This window comes from Chiloscyllium plagiosum, chromosome 29, assembly GCF_004010195.1.
Source record: "Chiloscyllium plagiosum isolate BGI_BamShark_2017 chromosome 29, ASM401019v2, whole genome shotgun sequence".
In the NCBI taxonomy this organism is placed as follows: Eukaryota; Metazoa; Chordata; class Chondrichthyes; order Orectolobiformes; family Hemiscylliidae; genus Chiloscyllium; species Chiloscyllium plagiosum.
The window spans coordinates 7,606,144-7,626,616 of NC_057738.1; the positions used below are offsets into that span (position 1 = coordinate 7,606,144).

Genomic DNA, 20,473 nt, shown 5'->3' on the forward strand with positions numbered 1-20,473 from the left:
CCGTGTCTGCGTGGGTTTCCTCCGGGTGCTCCGGTTTCCTCCCACAGTCCAAAGATGTGCAGGTCAGGTGAATTGGCCATGCTAAATTGCCCTTAGTGTTAGGTAAGGGGTAAATGTAGGGGTATGGGTGGGTTGCGCTTCGGCGGGTCGGTGTGGACTTGTTGGGCCGAAGGGCCTGTTTTCACACTAAGTAATCTAATCTAATCTCTCTATCTCTCTCTCTCTCTCTATCTCCCAGACATCCCGCAATCGCTGGATGTCACCTGAGGAACCCCCTCCCAACAAATGATAGAGAGTACTCACTGAAAGAGTGCTCTTATCCTGAAGCACCCTCTTTTCCATATCAGACCTATAACACTCAGCCAGAAGGGTATTGTGTTTTCAGATAAACTCTCTGATCTTAAAAAATTGGAAGAGGCCCCTACTCGATAATCCATACTGAGGAGATTTTTGATCAAATGACATTAACGTTTCATCTTCAAACAGGTCAGCCAAACAAGAGAGTCCCCTATCTGCCCGGGCCTTAACCCGGGATCCAGTGTCCCCGGCCGGGAACATAGCTTACCAACTATGGGAATATGGAAAGAAAGCCTCCCTGTGCCCACTGAAATGGGAACCCACTTTCAACGTCTGGTATTCCCCTAAGATCCCGCATAGGCTCCAATTTTGAAAAATTGATCTTGTAACCTAAGAAAAAGCCAATGAATTAACACTTATCAAGTAGGGCACCAAACTGCTGGGTTTGAGAGAAAAATGAGAACATCATTCACATATAATGTGATCTTATGCACCTGCGACCCTACCTTTGGGGAGCTATATTAGGGTCCCCATGAATGGCCTCTGCCAGCAGCTCAATCACTAATGTGAACAGCAAAGGTGAGAGGGGACAGCCCAGCCCTCTCCCTACCAGTGTTAAAATTACCATTAGTGAGAACTGCTGCCAAAGGATTACTGTAAAAGACCCTTATCCATCTAGTAAAAGCTTCACCCAGGCCAATCCACTCCAGGGTGTAAAAAAAGATATGGCCATTCCACTTGGTCAAATGCCTTCTCCATATCGAAAGGAAATCGCCAATCCTTGAACCGTCGCTGGGCCACTTTAACCATGTTAAGCAGTCTCCTAACATTATTAGAAGATCTGCGATCCTTTATAAAGCCCGTCTAATCCTCCTTAACAATAGAGGGCAATACCGCTTCCAACCCCAATGTCAGAGTGTTTGATAAAATTTTAAAAATCAGAGTTTAAAAACAAGATAGATTTGTAAGAAGTACAGTCTTCTGGGGTCTTCCCTTTCTTTAGGATAAGAGAGATATTAGCTTCTCTCAAGAATGGCGGGAGGCAATTCCGACTATATGAATAGTTATACATGTCGGCCCCAACAGTACATTTACAAATTCTTTATAAAATTCACAGGGCAAGCCATCAGGGCCAGGCACCTTCCCACTTTGAAGTTGCCTCACTGTCTCCTCTGTCTCTTGTGCTGTTAAGGGATCCCTAAGGAGAGACGTCTGCTCAGCAGACACCCCGGAAGATCCAAATACCTAAGAAAAGACTCCATCTTATCCCATCTGGCTTCACAGCATTCAGACTGGTAAACTTCAGACTAAAGCCTGTGAAACTCCTCACTGATTTTTTTTAGCATTGTAAGTAAGATGCACGGTGGCACAGTGGTTAGCACTGCTGCCTCACAGCGCCAGAGACCCGGGTTCAATTCCCGCCTCAGGCAACTGACTGTGTGGAGTTTGCACGTTCTCCCCGTGTCTGCGTGGGTTTCCTCCGGGTGCTCCGGTTTCCTCCCACAGTCCAAAGATGTGCAGGTCAGGTGAATTGGCCATGCTAAATTGCCCATAGTGTTAGGTAGGGGGTAAATGTGGGGGTATGGGTGGGTTGCGCTTCGGCGGGTCGGTGTGGACTTGTTGGGCCGAAGGGCCTGTTTCCACACTGTAAGTAATCTAATCTAATCTAAGAGTCCCATTCCCGTCCCTAATAGAAGCAATAGACTGGGAGGCAACTTCTTCCTGGCCAAATATGCCAAGTGTTTACCTGGCCTATCACCAGGCTCAAACAGGCTCTGCTTCACAAAGGGAAGTTCCTTCTTTGCCGTATGTGTGAATACGGAAATTACGGTGGATCGGAGAGCTGTGATCCGTTGCAGCTTCGTCACTGACGGTCTACTGTACTATGGCGTTTCAGCTGCCTTCAGTCATGTCTCAAGCAGATGCTGCTGCTCTCCCTTCTGTCGCTTCGGGCTGGCAGAGTATGAGGTAATTATCCCTCTAGAATAGGCCTTAGCAGTCTCCCAAAGCATGGACTGATTATGAGCTGTACCTGAGTTGTTGGCCAAAAAACTTCACATTCCCTGGAGAAGTATTCTACAAACTTGCTGTCCTTGAGGATGAAGGAATCCATTCACCAGTACTGTGAGCCTAGTGTGTCACCCTTAATCTTAACCATTAACTATACCGCTGCATGATCAGAGATGGCAATATTCCCAGTTGAACAGGATACCACCAAATATAAAAAAGCCACAGCAGTTAGGAAATAATCCGTCCTTGTGTGTCGTTTATGAGGATTAGAAAAGAACATAAAATCTCTGCCTGTAGGGTGTAAATGTCTCCAAACATCTGCCAACCCCAGTTCCACACACAGATCACCCAACTGCTACAATTCGATGCTGCAATGCCAAGGCCATGGGCTTAGACAGCGCATCAGGCAGACATTTAAGAGAGTGGGCCGGAGGACCAAAGACATTGAAAATATCATATTCCTCGCCATGTGTAATGACCTTAAGAATAACAAACCGGCCATACTTCTCTTTAACACAATCTAATAAATTAGATGGGAGACCATTCCGGACAAGTATGGCCACTCACCTGATCCTAGTGGTAAAAGACGAGAAAAGCACTTGATCAAACCCACCCTAATTTATGTCTTCTGTCTTCATATGTTCTCATATTCAAATTTAAATTCTTCAGAATTAACTACCTCTCTTTCAAACAGTGTAAAATTAGAACTTATTGTGGTCACTCATCCCTCCGAGTTCTTTTACAAAAAGATTGCCCTTTTTGATTCCATAATAGTAGATCTAAACTAGTATTGCCCCTAGTTGGCTTCTTAGGATAATCAGAGGGTTAGATAATTTAGACAGTGAGAGCCTTTTTCCTCGGATGGCAATGGCTAGCATGAGGCAACATGACTTTAACTTGAGGGGTGATAGATCTAGGACAGGTGTCAGAGGTAGTTTCTTTACTCCGAGAGCAGTAGGGGCGTGAAATGCACTGCCTGCAACTGTAGTGTACTTGGCAATGGGTCGTTGGGTAGGCATAAGGACAAAAATGGGATAGTATAGGTTAGATGGGCTTCATATTGGTTTCACAGGTTGGTGCAACATTGAGGGCTGAAGGGCCTGTACTGCACTGTATGTTCTATGCTGCAACTTCAAGTGTTCCTTGTCATGAAGGTGGGTCTCCTCCTCAGGCTCGACAACACAGTTTTCCTTTTATCTGGCGAACGAATCGCTCTGATATTCCAGGTGCTCCATTTAAGAATGCTGCTAACGGGCTTTTGCCCGAAACGTCGATTTTACTGCTCCTCGGATGCTGCCTGAACTGCTGTGCTTTTCCAGCACCACTCTAAACTTGACTCTGGTTTCCAGCATCTGCAGTCATTGTTTTTACCAAGAGGAAGAATTTGTCTTGCAACACGCTGAGCATACTCAAAAGGAAACTCAGAGTCTATTTTAAAAAAAACTAACTACAAAACACAAAAGGCACTTAATGGTAGAGTCTACCCCCTGTCCACAGAAGGTGCTTACATTTCCCACACACACCTCCATCCCCCCGCTTCCAGCTCGAGCCACACCCAAGCAATGGAAGAAACCAAACAAAGGACATTGTAAACACAAAGGTATAACAAAAACAGTGAGCACCCTGTGCCCCCCCCCCCCCCAATATGTCGATACCACTCCAGCTTGGAGATGAAAAATCACCCACCAACAACAGCTTCTTTGGGAAAAGATTGAAAGTACAAGAAACAAAAGCAAGACAAAAAAAAACAACAGGCATTATTGTCTATGTCCATAAATACATCAACATTAATTTAAAGTGTCCAAGAAGTTTTTGGTTTGCTCCAAGGAATCCAACGACTACACAGTCTCCCCCTAAGTCATGGGTATCTCATCGAACATTGAATACCGAGGTCCTTTAACCTTCTCTTAACCTCCTCAAACGATTTCCTGTTATGGATCACTGTTGTGGAAAAGTCCTGGAAAAACAATATCTTAGTTCCCTGATAGGTCAGGGCCTGTGGATCTCTCCCTAACCTTCTGGAAGTTTCCATGACTCTCTGCTTGTCCCTATAGCATTGAAATTGTATCAGAACGAGGTGGGGGTCCTGATCCTGACCGGATCTGTGCACCGCAACCTGGTGAGCTCTGTCAACCCTCACCTGGTCCACCTCGGCATCCCAGCCAAAAAATTGTGGCAACCAGTCTTCAAAAGATCTTGCTGGGCTGCCCACCTTCTACCCCTCTAGCAGCCTAAGAACCAGATATACTTTCTCCTACCTCTATTTTCCAGGTCATCAACTTACTCAGTCAGGGCCCGCATTGTTTCTCAAGGGCCTGGATCCACCCCGCTGAGGACTTAACCTCTGTCTCCGACGCCACGGTCTGCTGCTCAACCTCTTCAACTCGCTTCCCGAGCTCTTCCAATTCCTTCTCATGCTTTTGCAGCATGGCCGAGATGGGCTCCAGTTGATAATGAGTCTCTTCCCTCATCTCCTGGATCAGCTGTCGGATTGCTCCGAGTTCCTCCATGATGATCTGCTGTGCAGGTGTCTCTTTCACAGCTGCAAAGATAGCTGCAGCTGCTTCCCCAGTTACGGTCTCGGGCCAGCCCGCTGTTTTCGATTGTCGTGAGTGTTGGCCGTTTGTTTCCCCTCTGTCATTCTCACACGCTCGAAAATTGATTTGAATGGTTGTATTACCGTTTAATACTAATTTTTTTCCAAAAAAGCAACTAAAGTGGGGGATGAAAAAATATTACCACCCTGGGTTGGGTGCAGAGTTCAGCAAGGCTGATCTATTCAGATTACCGCCATCTTGAATCCCCTTTCAGTTTTGTTAAACATGAAAATGGCTGTCAGATTTCATGACCACCTTGCCCCAACTGCCTAGTGATTGTAATAAGGTCATGGCTTATGTATCCTCATTGTAACCTGATGTCATGATTAGGAATCTTTTCCTCCGGCCAGGTCCCATTGACCAAGTGATAATGCCTGTTTGTTTGTCTTTGTGTAATTGCCCGGATGCTATAATAATGAGCAAACTGATGCTTACAGCCACTACCATTAATTCTCTTTCAAGGTCTTGTTCCTAGAGCAGCTTTTCAGACAAGTTGTCTTCATTTCGGATGTTTTTGAATTGCAGAAGGTATGATGCAAATGTATAGCCATCTTTGACAGTGAACTCAAGTCAATGGAATATGGCTTTGGTCTTTAAGAAATTCAATTGGGGATGTCCTGTCAGTAATTCGAAAATCAGCATGGTTTCAATATAATTACCAAACAGATCAAAAGTTTCGATTGACTTTTCCCACCAATACACGATAATGAGTTAAACTGAAACATTTGCAAGATGAGGTGGTCCTATTTGGAAATGGCCAATGTTGCTGTTATTAATAACTGAACATTTTATTAAACTGGTTAATGGGGGTAATAGTGAGAAATCCATAACTAGCCTGCTGACCCTGAGGTTAAAGACAGTTAAGACAGATGATGTCAGCCAAGTTTCCAGTCCTTGACCCAGCACCGGAAGACCGGGCTCAAGTATATTGATATCAGGTGAAGTTGATCAGATTTAGATCCCCAACAGTGTGGAAACAGGCCCTTCGGCCCAACCAGTTCTCACCAACCCTCCGTAGAGTAACCCACCCAGATCCATTTCCCTCTGACTAATGCACCTAGCACTATGGGCAATTTAGCCTGGGCAATTCACCTAACCTGCACATCTTTGGACTGTGGAAGGAAACCAGAGGACACCCACATAGACACAGGGAGAATGTGCAAACACCACACAGATAGTCACCCGAGGGTGGAATTGAACCAGGGACCCTGGTGCTGTGAGGCAGCAGTGCTAACCACTGAGCCACCATACAGTTTGAAGAGACTGCCAACATTTGCTATTCAACCTCCTCCTTGAAAAATAATCAGGTGAACAAAACATCAGAAAAACGAGGAAATGCAAGATAAAAATAGAGGTTACCTCTAGCTTTTTTGTAATCTTTTGGTAATTTCTTCAGTCATTGATCATGGAGGGCACTGGGCTATTTTAGCTCTGATTGTTTTGACCAAATTACGCAATTGAATTCAAAAAGAATTTGTGTAGTCTCCTTTTTTATTGGAAGATGTTCATTTAACATTTCTAATAAAAAAAATTCAACAATTACATATATTTAAATAACATTCTTGAGAAATTGCGTTTTGTTAGTTTTAGTTCAACACGTAAAAAATGTACTTGGTTTGTGACAGTGATCTAAGTGCAAATTAAATTCTCTGAAAATTGGTGACTACTCTCTTTATCCTTTCAGCAAAAAGCTGCTTCAGTTACATTAACACAGCTATGTGAAGTGAATGTAATCAGTATAACATCAGTTCTTATTATAGTGATTATGTATTTCAGTGATTGCAATTGGAAAATTGTTATCATGGGTGCTTGACTTGTGTATCATTTTTGTCTGTTGTAAAGAATTGTGACTAGCAGTCATATAAATTTTTTATATACAAATATAAATGGTTTATTTCACTGCCCTTTGTTTTGTCCTTGAAGTGAGTTATGTAACCCTGCAAAAGAAATGGAGCTCAATATCGTCGGAGCTGATTTTACTGGGTAGTTGTTCTCAAACTGAGGTGCCTTAATTAATGAGGAAAACTATTTTCAGATGTTTTATCGTATCTTGTTTCATATATAATACTCTACAAGTTTTTGAAGCCGCCTCAAATGCTGATTTCCAGTTCTGTTGTGGGATCTCTGATGTTCTATATTGAAGGGTAATTTCTAGAACAACTGGACCAACTTAAAGTAACTTGGTTATTTAGTTACTCTGATTCTGCCATTAAGTATAGCATATTACTGATCAGCAAATACCACAAGACCCTGAGCTGAATTCCTGGTTTGTACAGAACAGGCTGATTTCAGAGAAATAATAGAGAAAACAAAACAGTGGGTGTGCTGGTAATGGCAGTTTGTCCAACCCATTTCTGCTCCAGAATTTGTTTCACAGCTGGTCAAAGGAAAACTGAAGTTAAAGGTGCAGCCTTACTTCAAGTACTTTCTGTTTTATTATGTATTTATTTAGCATCAACAGAAGACTCATCAAAAATTAAAACGCTATTAAACATGAATGACAATTAAATGAGTTGAAATTTTCATACTCGAAGAACAAATAATATGAGGTTGGTACGTTTCACTGGCCTGGGATGTTTAATTTGATTTTCACTTATTTGTGGTCAATGTCAAATTAAGTTTAATTTTGCATGTAGTTTGTAGATTGTCCCAACAGAAAATTCAGGCCAGGTGATCTTGTTGCTAACTGTAAATTGCTGGGGTTTTTTTGGAGAAGTTGCCAACATTCTACTGTGCTTTGACTGTCAATGCAGCAAAAATAATGTTCAATGAAAATTTCTGCCTGAACCTCTTTATTTGCTGTTCCGGGATGTCATCCTCTCCGTCAAGGCCACCATTTATTACCCATCCTTAATTTCCTTGAAGAAGGTGAATCCCCTTGAATCACTGAAGCCCAAGTGACGTGGCTGCACCCACCCTGCGGTTAGGGAGGAAATTTTTGTATTTTGATTCAGCGACCTTGAAGAAGGGGTAACTCTTCCATGTCAGGATTGAGAGGGGTTTGGAAACCAACTTGGAGGTTGTACTGTTCCCATGTGCTTCTCACAGGCGGATTGACCCTTATCAATCTACGAGATAGTACCTGATATGGCATACGTTATCCTTCATCATAAAGTGGTAGTGCAGATGTGATGCAGATCAAGCAGCTGCTTTGTTTTGCACAAAATTGTGAAATCCTGACGGTGTGGAAGCAGGCCAGTGAGTCCACACAAACTGTCTGAAGAGCATCCCACCCAGACCCAAACCACTAACCCATCCTTGTTACCCTGCATTTCCCATGACCAAGCCTCACTACCCCGGGCACTATGGGAATTTAGCATGGTCAATTCACCTAACCTGCACATTGAATTGAATTCAATTAATTGTCACGTGTACCAAGGCAGAGTGAAAAGCTTTGTCTTGTGAGCAATACAGGCAGATCACAGAGTTAAGTAGCATAGATAAGTAAATAATAGGTAAACAGCAGCAAAAACAAAAACACCGGTACAGGCGAATGTTAAGAGTTTGAGTCTCTGTTCAGTTTCCTAACAGCAGATAGAAACTGTTTGGAAACCGGCTGGTGAGTGTGTGGTCAGGTTTCTGTACCTTCTCCCCAATGGTAGAGGTTGTAGAAAAACATTGCTGTGGTGGGATGGATCTTTGAGAATACTGGCAGCCTTTCCTTGACAGCAGACCTAGTAGATGGATTCTATAGATGGTAGGTTGGTCTTTGTGATTGTCCGGGCCGAGTTCGCCACTCTCTAACTGTCTCTGATTTTGCCATACCAGGTAATGATACATCCAGACAGAATGCTCTCGATGGCACACCTATAAAAGTTGGCAAGGGTATTCGCCATCATGCAAAATTTCCTCAGCTGCCTGAGGAAGAAGAGGCGTTGTTGGGTCTTTGTAACCAGTGCATCCACATGAAGAGTGCAAGAAAGCTTGTTGTGGATGACCACTCCCAGGGGCTTGACACTCACCACTTGTTTCACCTCTGTGCTGTTAATGTGTAGGGGGCCATGAGTAACATCCCGCCGAAAGTCAATAATGAGTTCCTTGGTTTTGCCGGCATCGAGAGCTAGATTGTTCTCAGTGCACCATTTTTCCAGATCTTCCACTCCCGTCTGTAGTCTGTTTTGTCGCCATCTGAGGTCCGACTGAATATGGTGGTGTCATCAGCGAACTTGTAAATGGCATTAGTCTGGTATTTGGCGACGCAGTCATGGGTATACAGTGAGTACAATAGGGGGCTGAGTATGCACACCTGAGGGGCTCCAGTGTTGAGTGTTAGTGACGATGGAATATTGTCCCCAATCTTCACTGATTGTGGCCTGTGGGTCAGGAAACTGAGGATACAGTTGCAGAGAGTGGAGCTTAGTCCGAGATCACTAAGTTTAGTAATCAGTCTCGAGGGGTAATAGTGTTGAAGGCTGAATTGTAGTCAATGAGTAGGATTCTTACGAAGCTGTTCTTGGTGTCAAGATGTTCTAGGGAGGAGTGAAGGGCAAGTGATATGGCATCTGCCATGGATCTGTTGGTCCGATAGGCAAATTGGAGTGAGTCAAGAGTAGTGGGGAGGCTGGAGTTGATTAATGCCATGACCAGCCTTTCAAAGTACTTTATGACCATCGAAGTTAGGGCCACTGGGCAGTAGTCATCTTTGGACTATGCGAGGAAACCGGAGTGCCTGGAGAAAATTCACACAGATACAGGGAGAACGTGTAAACTCCACACAGTCACCTGAGGCTGGAATTGAATGGAATCACCATGCGACCCAGGAAATCCTCAATGGATTTGTAATCCATCCCCTTAACCACTTGGCCACGACTACTTAACCCACGGTGTTCAGTTTTTGTTGTTGGTGCCATACTCCTTCATGCACGTGAAGAATATTCTATTCTCTTCCTGACTTCTGACTTGCAGATGATAGACAGATTTTGGGAAGTCCGGAGGTTGGTTGGTTGCTGAAGGAATTCCAGTCTCCAAACAAGGCTTGCAGCTGCAGTATTTATATGGCTAGTCCACTTGAGTTTCAGGTCAATGTTAACCCTTCAGGATATTGGTAGTGGGATTTCAGTGATGGTAAAGCCATTGAATAACAAGAGAAGATTGTTAGGTTTTCTTTTGTTGGATATGATCATTGACTAATACCTTGTAATGTGAATACGTAGGCTCAGGGCTCTGCTGGTGGCAGTTTTAGTGAGAGTTGTAGAGTTATACAGCATGGAAACAGGCCCTTCAGTCCAACTCCTCCAAGTGGACCAGACATCCCAATCTGACCTACTCCCATTTACCTGCCTTTAGCCTGTAATTCCTTCTTATTTATATACCCATCCAGATACATTTTAAATGTTGTCATTATACTCTCCTTCACTATTTCCTCTGCATGAACACAGCACTCTGTGTGTGAGAAAGTTGCCCCCTAGGTCCCTTTTAAATTTTTTCCCCTCTCACCTTAAACCTTATGACCTTTAGTTTTGGACTCCTCCATGCAAGGCAGAAAAGATCTTGTCTATTCACCCTATCCATGCCCCTCATGATTTTCTAAACCTCAGTAAAGTCACTCTTCGGTTTTCAATGTTCTAGGAGAAAAGAGCTTCAGCCTCTATTTAGCCTCTCCCAGTGACTCAAACCTTCCAGTCCCAGCAACATCCTGGTAAATCTTTTGTGCACTCCTTCAAGTTGAACAACATCATTCCAATGGAAAGGTGACCAGAATTGTATGCAGTATTCCAGTAGTGACCTCACCAATGAATCCCAACTCTTGTGCTCAGTGTTCTGATCAATGAAGGCAAGTATGCCAAATGCTTCCTTCACTACCCTCTCAACCTGCAACTCTACTTTCAAGGAAGTACGCACCTACACCCCATGGACTCTGTTTGGCAATGCTCTCCAGGACCATATCATTAAATGTACAAGTCTTGCCCTGATTTGCCTTTACCAACACCTCATATTTAGCTAAAGTAAACTCCACCTGCCATTCCTCAGCCCATTGGCACATCTAATCAAGGTCCTGTTATACTCTGTGATAATCTTTTTCAAAGTGCACTCCACTATGAATTTTGGTGTCATCTGCAAACTTAATAACCCCATACCTCCTATATTCATATCCAAGTGTTTTATATAAATATTGAAAAGCAGTGAACCCAGCACTGATTCTTGTGGCACACCACTGGTCACAAGCCTGTATTCTGAAAAACAGCCCTCTGCCACCACCATCTGTCTCGTGCCTTCAAGCTAATTTTGTATCCACTTGGCTAGCTACTGCTGGATCCCGTGTGATCTAACCTTACTAACCAGTCTACCATGCAGTACTTTGTCGAACGCCTTACTAAAGTGCATATAAACAACATCCACCGCTCTGTCTTCTTCAATCTTCTTTGCCATCTCTTCAGAAAACTCAATCAAGTTAGTGAGACACATCTTTCCAATCACAAAACCTTGCTGACTATCGTTAATCAGTCCTCGCCTTTCCAAAGGTATGCAAATCCTGTCTCTTAATCCTTTTCATCAACTTATCCACCACTGATGGAAGACTCACTGGTCTATAGTTCCCTGACTTTTCCTTACCACTTTTCTTAAATAATGGCACCACATTAGCCAACCTCCAGTCTTCTGGCACCTGACCGGTGGCTATCGATGACACAAATGTCTCAGCAAGGGGCCCAGCAATCTCTTTCCTAGCTTCGCACAAAGTCCTGGGAAACATCCGTTAAGGTCCAGAGGATTTATCCATCTTTCTGCATTTTAAGACATCCAATCAACCCCACCGCCCCGTGGCCCAACATTTCAACTCCCCCTCCCATTCAACTGAGGACATGGAGGTCCTGGACCTCCTTCACCGCCGCTCCCTCACCACCCGACGCCTGGAGAATGAACGCCTCATCTTCCGCCTTGGAACACTTCAACCCCAGGGCATCAATGTGGCTTTTCCAGCTCCACTCCAATCTAGACTCTAATCTCCAGCATCTGCAGTACCCACTTCTGCCGAGTCCTCTCCATCCAAGCCTGTAACACTGACAGTCTGTTAAATCGCCTATTACAACCCTATTTTTCTTTCAGATATCTGAAATCTCCTTGCATATTTATGTTGCAGTTCCCTGCTGACTATTGGGTGGTGGGGGGGAGGGGGCTATAATACAACTCCAACAAAATGATCATCCCTTTATTATTTTTTAAGTTTCACCCATATAACTTCATCGGATGGTCTCCGAACAGAGCAGACTGGACCATCAGAAATTGAATGATGCTATAACTGACTATCGGAGATTTTTCTTCCTGTGTCTCTGGAGACAGCTACATGTATTGGTGTAGTTTCACGAGTGATTGCAGTTCTGTTACCTCATTCAAACAATGACGCTGCTTATTTGTGAATCCAGACGGTTGTGTGTCTGGAGGCTATTATGCTATTGCAGCTCTTGTAATTTGCTTCTTGCAGTATATCTTCCGGTTGGAGCTACTGATCAGGAATGGTGGTCCGTCTGACTTCTATTTTTGTCACTCATGGTCTCTCTTCAGACCACAAAGACCCTGCCTTTTGCCTTATTAATAGTGTAGATGTCTTTTTTATCTTTGCAGCTTCAGTAATTCAAGCACAGAATCACCTTTGGAACATATCTGTCTGTGTTCTTCAGTGATTTATCAGGTGCTTGCTTGTTTAACACATGCACAGATCCGTCAGCATATATAAGTTCCCAAATCAAACAGTGCCTGCGACTGAGCCAGAGAGATGTTCACCATTTTCCATCACCCCCCTCTCAAATACTGGCTGAATGGCAGCTTGTTTGTGCGCCCCCACTTCTGGGCGAATTCTGCCAAAGCCAGCATCACGTGTGTCACCGGAAAGGAATCCAAGGTCACTGTTGGTTTAAACCCAGCTCCTTTGCTTGGCTTTGTGAGGCCTATTGAACATTGACAGATTGCAGTCTGTCTTAGTACAGATGAATTAAAGAAATGGATTTCATCACAGTGACTGTACAACGTGTACTGTTGAACAAATGATTTGTTTCCTAAGGGATATGAGGATTCGCCTCTCTGCAGCCCTACTTGGTTAACTAATGCAACCCTGTCCCTTATAACTAAACACCTAGATGTCTTGCCTCCTTGTCTGAAGTTATTAGTTGCCGTTTTGTATCACCTGGAACACATCATGCACACACTGCCTTTCTTTCCTTCCATTATTCCCCCTGGAAGTGGACCAAAAGAAGCCCTGTTGAGGGTCAAGGAAGCCAGAAGAAATGGTCAAACACTTCTCTTACCGAACAGGTCACAGTTAATTGATTCTACTTCCCTGGCAAAATGCTAAGAAATATAAAAATATTCAGTGGAAAATATATGCTTAAGAGACTGATAGAAGAAAATAAGGTTGACATAAAGGTGTGTCCCTTGGATAATGCAGGTGCTGAATGTGAGAAGTGAACAGTTAATGTTTCTGCTATATTTGGCTGTTTGACAGGTTATAAGAGTCAGCGAGCTAAGCCCAGCCTTGCCTTGAGTTTTTTTCCATGAGCACAATCTGGTATTAGAAACAAAGCTGTACTCAGTCTGCTGATTGGGAAGATACTTGGAATTTTGCAACAATCTCCGTATCAATTTGCAAAATGTTCAGAAGCAAAGAGAGGCTAAGGAAATTGTGAAGCCATTTTTAAATCTTAACACCATCACTCTTGCGCATTAGGAACAATGTTCTTACGAGTGTATTGAAATCAGGGTAATGATTTGGAGATGCCGGTGTTGGACAAAGTTAAAAATCACACAACATCAGGTTATAGTCCAACAGGTTTATTTGGAAGCACTAGCTTTCGGAGCGCCGCCTCTTCATCAGGTGGTTGTGCAGTGTAAATCAAGGTAGTGTTTCATTATTTTGCCTTTGCCACACAGTCATATCAAAATAAGTATAATACAGAGCAGCTAAGGATTATATGTTCATCTAGACCCAAAATTACAGATATATACAGAACCTGAAAATCTTGTCACAAATTTGAGCCAGCCCTGGGTATGAGCAGTTAGGAGATATTTACCTTTGATAGCCAGTTCCCAACCAGATTGGTGTCTGGGGATTCAGCAATAAAAGGCTGATCACTGGGTGTGAAAGATCAGAATTTGGGTAATTGTCAAACTTCCTTGATCTTTTGCAGCTGCAAAATTTAATTGCATTCCAAGTGTGAAGATGAAGAATACTCTATGCTGCTCTTCACTTTATGCTTCCAAAGCTTGAATCATTTTCTTGTTTTACAGGTTATGAATTATATTGTCATCTTTCAATTCATGCACCTCTTCTTTTGTACCATTGACTAAAAGAAGCAGGGAAATTCCAGTGCATGAGAAAATAGGAAGGGCCCATGATGGAAAAGTAAAGATTGCATTTTTCAGGTGGTGATCAATATTGCTATAATTTTTGACGGATTGTTTATCTTCAGATTTCCTGAACTCATCGTTCCTCTTTGTAATTTGGTTACATTCTGGCTTTGTTTTCTTATCCTATTGCCTTTTATCGAAGGGTTGAAAATGGGACTTGCTCTTTTTTTGTTTCATCGACAGAATGTGTGCAAGAACTATCGAGATTTTTAGTCAGTTTTGGAAGAGGAGATTGAGCTGCATTCAGAACCTCTGAATAAGTTTGCATTTTGTTTTTTTTTCAATAGCTTTCTGGTTCAGTTGATTGTTGTTTCCAAGTCTGTCTGTTTAATTACTCTGCTGAAGCCTTTGATTATACTTTATAACTGGTCAGAGGACTATCCTGCAGGTCTGTGGTTAGCTTGTGACCAGTGGTTATTAAACTTCCATGCATAAAGTACTGCAATTGATTCTGTCTTTGATTTATTTAAATTGAATTAAATGGATGGGGTAAGCACCTTAAATAGTGTACATACATTTTTTTGGGGAAAGAAAATTATGTGGAAACAAGTCTTAAATTATCTAACTGCAGTATATATTACTGCAGTTCAGTGTTACAAGATGATGGACTTTCAGCTCATGTTCATAGAGAAATCAGAAACAATCCACAAGTTTCCTTATTGCCAATAATTATTTCTTTAATGATTAAGGGCTTTTGCACAACAGATATACCTAGCACTCTCTTTGACACTATGCTGATTGAGTTAAAGTAAACTTCCTAATACTAATCCTGAGTTTGACATGTATCATCTTCGCCCATGTTTATTTCGATGTTGCAACTTCAAAGTAAACTTCTTTTTCTTCTGTCAAATTGAACTTTCCGGTCTGTCTGATGGTTTTGATATTTGAATTGATGTTTTGGCTTTGTCACCTGTTAAGTATTCAATTCTTGCATCTTATTTTTGCTTGGATCAAGAAAGCTCCTTGGCTTGAGCTGCGTCATGATTATGAAGTAAACATTGTATAAAGTTGCAGATTTGCTTCTGTTTTGCCAATTTCTTTCCTGGTTTGAGAGACCAAGAGCATGAAATGCTTGAGACCATTTCCACTGAAGCAGTGAAGATATTTTTTACTTGGGAGCTTTGATAAAGCAAATAAAGAATGATTATTTCCGCTGGTCAAGTAGGTAGTGGCAATGAGGAGAAAGTGAGGACTGCAGATGCTGGAGGTCAGAGCTTAAAAATGTGTTGCTGGAAAAGCGCAGCTGGTCAGGCAGCATCAAAGGAGCAGGAGAATCGATGTTTCGGGCATAAGCCCTTCTTCAGGAATGAGGAGGGTGTGCCAAGCAGGCTAAGATAAAAGTCCCAACCCTCAGACTCAGCACCGCCTTCTTGACCTGCAATCTTCTTCCCGACCTCTCCGCCCCCACTCCCTCTCCGGCCTATCACCCTCACCTTAACCTCCTTTCATCTATTGTATTCCTAATCCCCCTTCCCCAAGTCCCTCCTCCCTACCTTTTATCTTAGCCTGCTTGGCACACCCTCCTCATTCCTGAAGAAGGACTTATGCCCGAAACGTCAATTCTCCTGCTCCTTGGATGCTGCCTGACCAGCTGCGCTTTTCCAGTCACACATTTTTAAGGTAGTGACAATGGTCATCAATGTAGAACTGACCAAAGGGAAACATTAGCAGCAATTTTGAAATGTGAGGACTTTCCAAATTGCATTGCAGGAGAAATCATTGCATTGTCTAAGGTAAGTGTAGGTGACCATTGAGACACAGGCTGTCAAGAGAGATTGCTGGAGCAATCAAACTTCTCTCACACTAAACCAAAGATCAAGAGTAGATGTAGTGAGTAGGATGTCATTGTTTTTTGCTGGAACCATCAGTGATTCTGAAATAATGTGCGCTCTGTTTATCACTTGCCTGAATTTTACTCGAGACACTCTCTTGCATGCTTTGCTTCTGATGTTATTAATTATGTACCAAATGTGGACACACACAAGTTAATGCTGTACGTATGCAATAAGATCAGCTCCCATTCCAAAAAGGCTAATGAGTGGATAAAGAAGCAGATCTTGGAAGGACCCCATTTACTTTCAATATTCGAATGTTATGTTTGTCAGATCCTCTTTAAATTAGTTAACCAGCTGCCAACTAAGTTGACCGTCCGTGGTCGTAGAGTAGGAACGTTTCTGGATTCTTTGACACCAAAGGCATGTTGCTTTCTATACACCTTGTACAATTGTTAATCTGATTTTTGATCCCAAACTAATTTGTTTGTTTTGAGGTTTTAGGTTTCTTTGCTTGCTTCTGAAATAGGTACTCAGAATGATACACTCTTCAATAGCGAGTTCCTGTTCAGATGATGTAACTTTAATGAAAAGTGGCAATGATATCTTGTAAAACTAACAGATTTAAGAAATTTATGGTAACTATTTAATTCAGTTAAGATTCTACTTCGAATTCCAAATGACTTCAGATTGTCACCTGCCTTTCACTGTTCCAAATGAGGACTGGGTAGGATGACACTGAAGACTGCTCAGAGGCAGTTGCAAAGAAGTGTCATATTGGATTCAAAACATTAACTCTCTTTCTTTCTCCACTGATGCTGCCAGACCTGCTGAGTTTCTCCAGCACATTCTGCTTTTATTTAAGACTAGGAGGAGGCCTTTTTTCCCCCATGATTTGGTTTGAAATGCTGCCTGGTTAGGATGAGGAAGAGAGATCTGATCCTTTGAGAAGTGATTTCTGTAACATGTGGAGATTACTCAAATCTACCTTACTGAAACGGAGTATGGCATATCATGGTTGTGCCTTGGGTAAATAATGATGATTTGTCTGCTGAGAATCTAAACTTGTTTTGTTTGAATAATGGGGGATGGGTGGTGTGGGGATGGGGAATGCAGTTTAAATGCAAAGGGAAAAGTAAAATGATTGTTTTAAATTTTCTTGGATGTAATCACATTTCAGTAGTCTTTCATTCTATTGTTAGTTTTGCTTTACATTGCATGGGTTATTATGGTACTTAATCGGTAATTTAAATTACCTACTAGAATTCACCCAATGTTTTGGCAAACTATATGCCATCAATCAACCAATTGGGGCAGGGCGAAAGACAAGTCCAAAAATAATCGCATATGCATTCATTTTTGTCAGTGACCAGGAGATTCCACTCACCAGTGCAAGAAATCTGTAACAAACATGTGCATCACCACCCTCGATTGTTCATCTGAATCCCTTTCAACAATGAATGCTGAGCAGTATCCCACTCAGCCACTCCACTACCTCCAAATTGTCCTGTCCAACATTCAGCACTGGATGAACAGAAATGTCCTCCAACAAAACTCCACAGTGGTTAGCACTGCTGCCTCACAGCGTCAGAGACCCGGGTTCAATTCCCGCCTCAGGTGACTGTCTGTGTGGAGTTTGCACATTCTCCCAGTGTCTGCGTGGGTTTCTTCCGGGTGCTCCGGTTTCCTCCCACCATCCAAAAATGTGCAGGTTAGGTGAATTGGCCATGCCAAATTGTCCATAATGTTAGGTGAAGGGGTAAATGTAGGGAAATGGGTGGGTTGCGCTTCGGCGGGTCAGTGTGGACTTGTTGGGCCGAAGGGCCTGTTTCAACACTAAGTAATCTAATCTAATCTAAAAAACTATTTGGTATCCACTACCAGGTTTACTTCCCCAGTCACCCATTTGGCAACAAGGAGATCGAACTAGACCTTTTGACTCTGCAAAGAGCACCTGATGATGTATCTAAACCATCACAAAGACTGTATATTTCCAACTCTGACTTTGCTGTTGAAACTCTCATTCATGTCTTTGTTATCACTGCAAATATTTCTGTGCACTCTGGGTCAGAATACTATTTTGCACTTTGTGTAAGCTGAAGCTCACTTTAAAACCAACTGTCCATTAAGCCCTACATACCATGAGTGCTGTTTGCTGACTGTATTTTCTCCTGCTTAACGAATGTCACAATTTTAAAATTCTTATTCTTTTTTCCAAATATATCCAAGCCTCTCCTTTCATTATCTCTGTAACAATTCTCGCCTTATAAGGTTCCAATTCTTATTTCTTGCATATCTATGGCTTTAATCATTGTTGTGTGTCCTAAAGCCTTGAGCCGTACTCTCTCAAATCCTTTCTTTCAAAATCTTTTCCTTTTCCGTGTCTATACTTTTTCCCTTTAAGGCACACATTCCTGAAAGTCTGTGTCTCATCCTTATCTATTGTCACTTCAAGTGGCTTCCTGTAAAATTCTTTCAATAATGCTTCTATCGATCTGCTGGACAAATTCTATTTTGTTAACTTCGCTAATATAAATGCAAGTTTGTTTTTGTTGTAATTGGTGCCACATCAGTTCAATCAAAAGGGATTTGACCAGCTCTTAAACAAAAATACTTCAGGAGTGGAGACAAAAACAAAATACTGAGGAATGCAGGATTAGAAAGCCAATTGAGGAGTTTGCTCTAGTCCACCTTTTGAATGAATGTAACTTATTCACATTAGTTCATTCACAAGGACACTTGGAATGCCTGATTATGGTTGGTGCTGACTTCTGAACTGTAATCTATTGGATCTTAGTTATTGGTAGATCATTTTCAATTTAGTTTTATTTGCTGCTGTTTAGCACTGCCACATGTTTGTTTTGTTTACACTCCTCCTGTCGGGTTGTCTAGTGGCTTAACCTTTTGCTTCACTATTAAAATTGTGCAGTTCAACTTCAGTATTAGGCCTGATCTGGATCTATAGAACAAATGAGAGTTAGACCCTCTATGTAAAGCACTGATGCTGCAGCTGTAGGGAGCACATACTTTTTTTAATTGATGTGTATTCCATGCTGTGCATTTCTATGACTCTATTCAAATCCAATAAAGTAATAATTTTAAACTATAACAGGAAAAGAAGTTTATTTTAAAATGTGCATGTTCTGATTTTTTTTTTCTTTTTTTAACTCCATAGGTGCTGACATCATGCCGGGTTTTTCTGTTAGCAGCCCGAATCCCTACCAAGGTACTACTTTATTTGATTATCTTTCATAATCCTGACTTCAACTTGGGGAATGAACAGAAGAATATGGAGGGACTATGAAATTTACACTTGGTGGCTGTTGCTAGAAATTAAAATTCTTCAAGTGTATCTTGCTTTCATGAACACTTGAAGGTGGTTTTAGCTGTATGTGCAGAAGGAAAGCAAGTGGACAGTTTGAATTCTCAAAGTCTCCTGAAGCCTCTGGGAACTGCTGCTGCTGTGATTTTATTGCAAGTGATAGGGGTGCAATTGCAAAACTTCCAAGGTCCATTTTAGTGTGCACATGTCAGGTGCTGATGGTATTACAATGGACTGACAGTCAGCTCCATGAGAGGGCAACTCTGCGTGGCATTGGATCAAAGCCAGCTGAAAGCCCGGAATGTCGATTTTTATGTATTTATTGCCTTGCTTTTGAGTACAGGAAGAGAATATGTTCTCTGACCCCGACAAAGAAACTTAATGTATCTGTTTCTTTTCAATTGTGTGGATCCAGCAGTTACAATAGCCGATCCTATCATACTTATTTAGTGGCCTGTCTCGGCACTTTTATGGAATTGCGATGCTTCCTACAGATTTCGTGCTTGAAACCTGGGCTGTGGTCCAACACAACAAAGTGGCCAACTGCATTTCTATCCAACACAACTGTAAATCAAATAGTTAATCAAAAAAGGTAAAAATAATCTCAAATTGAAAGAAAAAAAGATGGTGTGGAAACAATTAGTGGTAAATGTAGGATTAAAAGCAAACAAGAGGACCAAGCCAAAAAAAGGGGAGAAAATAACCTAAGCATAAACTATCAAGCAATATAAAAATAGGTAGTAAGAGCTTATTAAAAAGTGAGAGAGCAAAGTAGAACATAGACCCCCCCCCACACACACTTAGAGATGAAGCTAGAGAAATATTAACAGGAAACCAGGAAATGGTGGAGGCATTGTATCAATAATTTCCATAAAACTTCAAAGGTGAGGATATAAGTAGCATTCCAAAAATACCAAATCAAGGACCAAAAGGTAGAAAGGATGCAAATATAATAACTATCACTGGAGGAAGAAGAAAGCAGCAAAGGAATTGGTCTAAAGATCAATTAACTCCTTTAGACCACCATTTCCTCCTCTAATTTTCTTTCTGGCTGGTTAGGCCCGAGGTCCACGCGTTGCAGTGAATTCTGGAATAGGAAGTCAGTGCTATGATGGCATGGGATGTTGGAGTGACTG

General features: G+C 42.1%; 1 protein-coding gene across 8 annotated transcripts in view; it reads left to right on the top strand.

Annotated features, from left to right (window-relative positions):
- LOC122564345 (F-actin-uncapping protein LRRC16A-like) overlaps positions 1-20,473 on the top strand; it is a 460,598-nt gene that overhangs the window by 86,466 nt on the left and 353,659 nt on the right. For all 8 annotated transcript variants that reach the window (XM_043719093.1, XM_043719091.1, XM_043719092.1 and 5 more), the window contains exon 3: positions 19,191-19,241. In XM_043719093.1, the coding sequence (XP_043575028.1) occupies positions 19,191-19,241 (51 nt within the window). The remainder of the gene's footprint in view (positions 1-19,190; positions 19,242-20,473) is intronic.